This window comes from Trachemys scripta, chromosome 14, assembly GCF_013100865.1.
Source record: "Trachemys scripta elegans isolate TJP31775 chromosome 14, CAS_Tse_1.0, whole genome shotgun sequence".
NCBI lineage: Eukaryota > Metazoa > Chordata > Testudines > Emydidae > Trachemys > Trachemys scripta.
Genome location: NC_048311.1, coordinates 1,635,685 through 1,637,608, shown reverse-complemented (window position 1 = coordinate 1,637,608; position 1,924 = coordinate 1,635,685). Strand labels below are relative to the sequence as shown.

The window sequence follows — 1,924 nt, the reverse complement described above, 5'->3', positions numbered from 1 at the left end:
CTTGGAATTCTCATCTTGGAAGCCTCTAACCCCACCTAAGGTGGCAAGAAACCATAGCAAGAGAGGGGAGAGAAGAAGAAGCAATTAGGTGGAGGAAACCCCTCAAATTGTATCCTAGCACTTAGGGAGGTTGGAGACCCTCCTCAAGTGCCTAATAAGGAGAAAGATTTTAAAAAGGGATCTGCTTCCTCCCATGTGGGTGCCCTAACCACTGTGATATGGGATACCTGATATGTGTCCTTCTCAAGCTCGCCTAATAGAGTTTTACTTTCTTTGTGCATCTTGACCCAGCTGGCGATCACGCTGATTATTAATTATTGTTATTATTGCAGACAGAGACATTAATAAGGATGAATCCTATAAGATATTACAGATATTAAATAGGGTTTTCAACAAAATACTCTAGAAGAACTACAGAATGCTATAGACACAGCTGTTCTTTTCATAGAACTGGTCATATCCTCAAGTGGTACAAATTGGCTATAGCTGCATTCAAGAAAGAAAGAAAGAAAGAAAGAAAGAGAAAGCATGCATGTATGGCTCTAGATTCTGGTGCTTCTAGCATGCAACCTACATGGAGACCCAGGATCCCGTCCCCCTTGCTCCAGTGTCTCTTCTACCCAATCGGGATGTGGCCTGCTGAGTTCAATGGAACCACACTGATTAAGAGCAGCTGAGGCTTTGGCCCAAAGCATCAGATACGTGAGCTGAGAATCTCCCAAACACACGTTATCCACAGTTCTTTTCCCCTTGTTTTTTTTTTTAAAGATCGACACTACTTGAGAAATTTGAATTTCTGAAACATTTTCCCTACAGCTGTTTTCACCTCTTTGTTTTTCAGGCTGTAGATGATGGGGTTTAACATGGGGGTCAAGATGCTATACTGGATGGAGAACATTTCATCCAGAACAACAGAGGAGACCGAGCTGGGTTTTGTGTACTGGAGAAAACCTGTCAGGTAGAATAAGCCAACCACAATCAGGTGGGAGCTGCAGGTGGAGAAGACTTTACGCCTGCCCTCTGCAGAGTGTATCCTCAGGACAGTGGAGATGATGTGAATGTAGGAGATCAGGGTGAGGAGGAAGGAGCTTGATGCAAATATCACAGCAGAAGTAAGAAGCACCACTTGATTGGTGAGACTCTCAGTGCAGGACAGTTGTAATAGGGGAGGAAGCTCACAGCTGAAATGGTTGATTTGACTGGGCCCACAGAAATGCAACTTTAGGGCAAAAACTGTGTTAAGCAGGGCATGGAAGAAGCCTATTGCCCATGCACCACTCACCAGCTGAACACAGATCTCTTTGCTCATTCTCTCCATGTAACGCAATGGGTCACAGATGGCAGTGTAGCGGTCATAAGCCATCGCTGAGAGAATAAAAATTTCAGTAGTAGCCAGCTGCAAAATGAAAAACATCTGTGCAATACAGCTATTGACAGAAATGGTTTTGTGCTCTGCTAGGAAATGCACCAACATCTTAGGCTCTACGGTTGAGGCATAGCAGATATCAACAAAGGATAAATGAGACAGGAAGAAGTACATTGGGGTGTGAAGGTGAGGATCAGCCCTTATCACCACCATGATCACCATGTTTGACAAAAGCGTGATTAGGTAGACAAGTAAAAAAACCAGGAAGAGAAAAATCTGCAGCTGTGGGTCATTGGAAAGTCCCAGGATAATAAATTCAGTCACTTCGGTTTGATTTCCCATGGATTCTTACTCAGGAAAACTGACCTGTCAGACTGGAAAAAAATACAATTAATACACAAGTAAATTGAAATGGCATGTGGAGATCATCTGATCAGTAGGATGAATGTAAAGAGGCCTTCTACATCCTATAAAATGTGTGTTTAAAATAGGCAAAAATGGGCTAGATGCAGAAAAGGACTTTGGCACCAAACTACTCCTTTAGTTCCCTAAATCCCA

The 1,924-nt window shown here is 43.0% G+C and overlaps 1 protein-coding gene across 1 annotated transcript; it reads right to left on the bottom strand.

The window, feature by feature from the left end:
* Nucleotides 1-775: 775 nt before the first annotated feature.
* Nucleotides 776-1,708, bottom strand: LOC117887753 (olfactory receptor 1009-like). The gene has a single exon (XM_034790475.1). It carries the CDS (start codon nucleotides 1,706-1,708, stop codon nucleotides 776-778), a length of 933 nt encoding a protein of 310 aa, XP_034646366.1.
* Nucleotides 1,709-1,924: the final 216 nt, after the last annotated feature.

What these genes read in the sequence shown, in the direction of transcription:
- LOC117887753 (XM_034790475.1), bottom strand. Translation starts at nt 1,708, where the DNA reads ATGGGAAATCAAACCGAAGTGACTGAATTTATTATCCTGGGACTTTCC.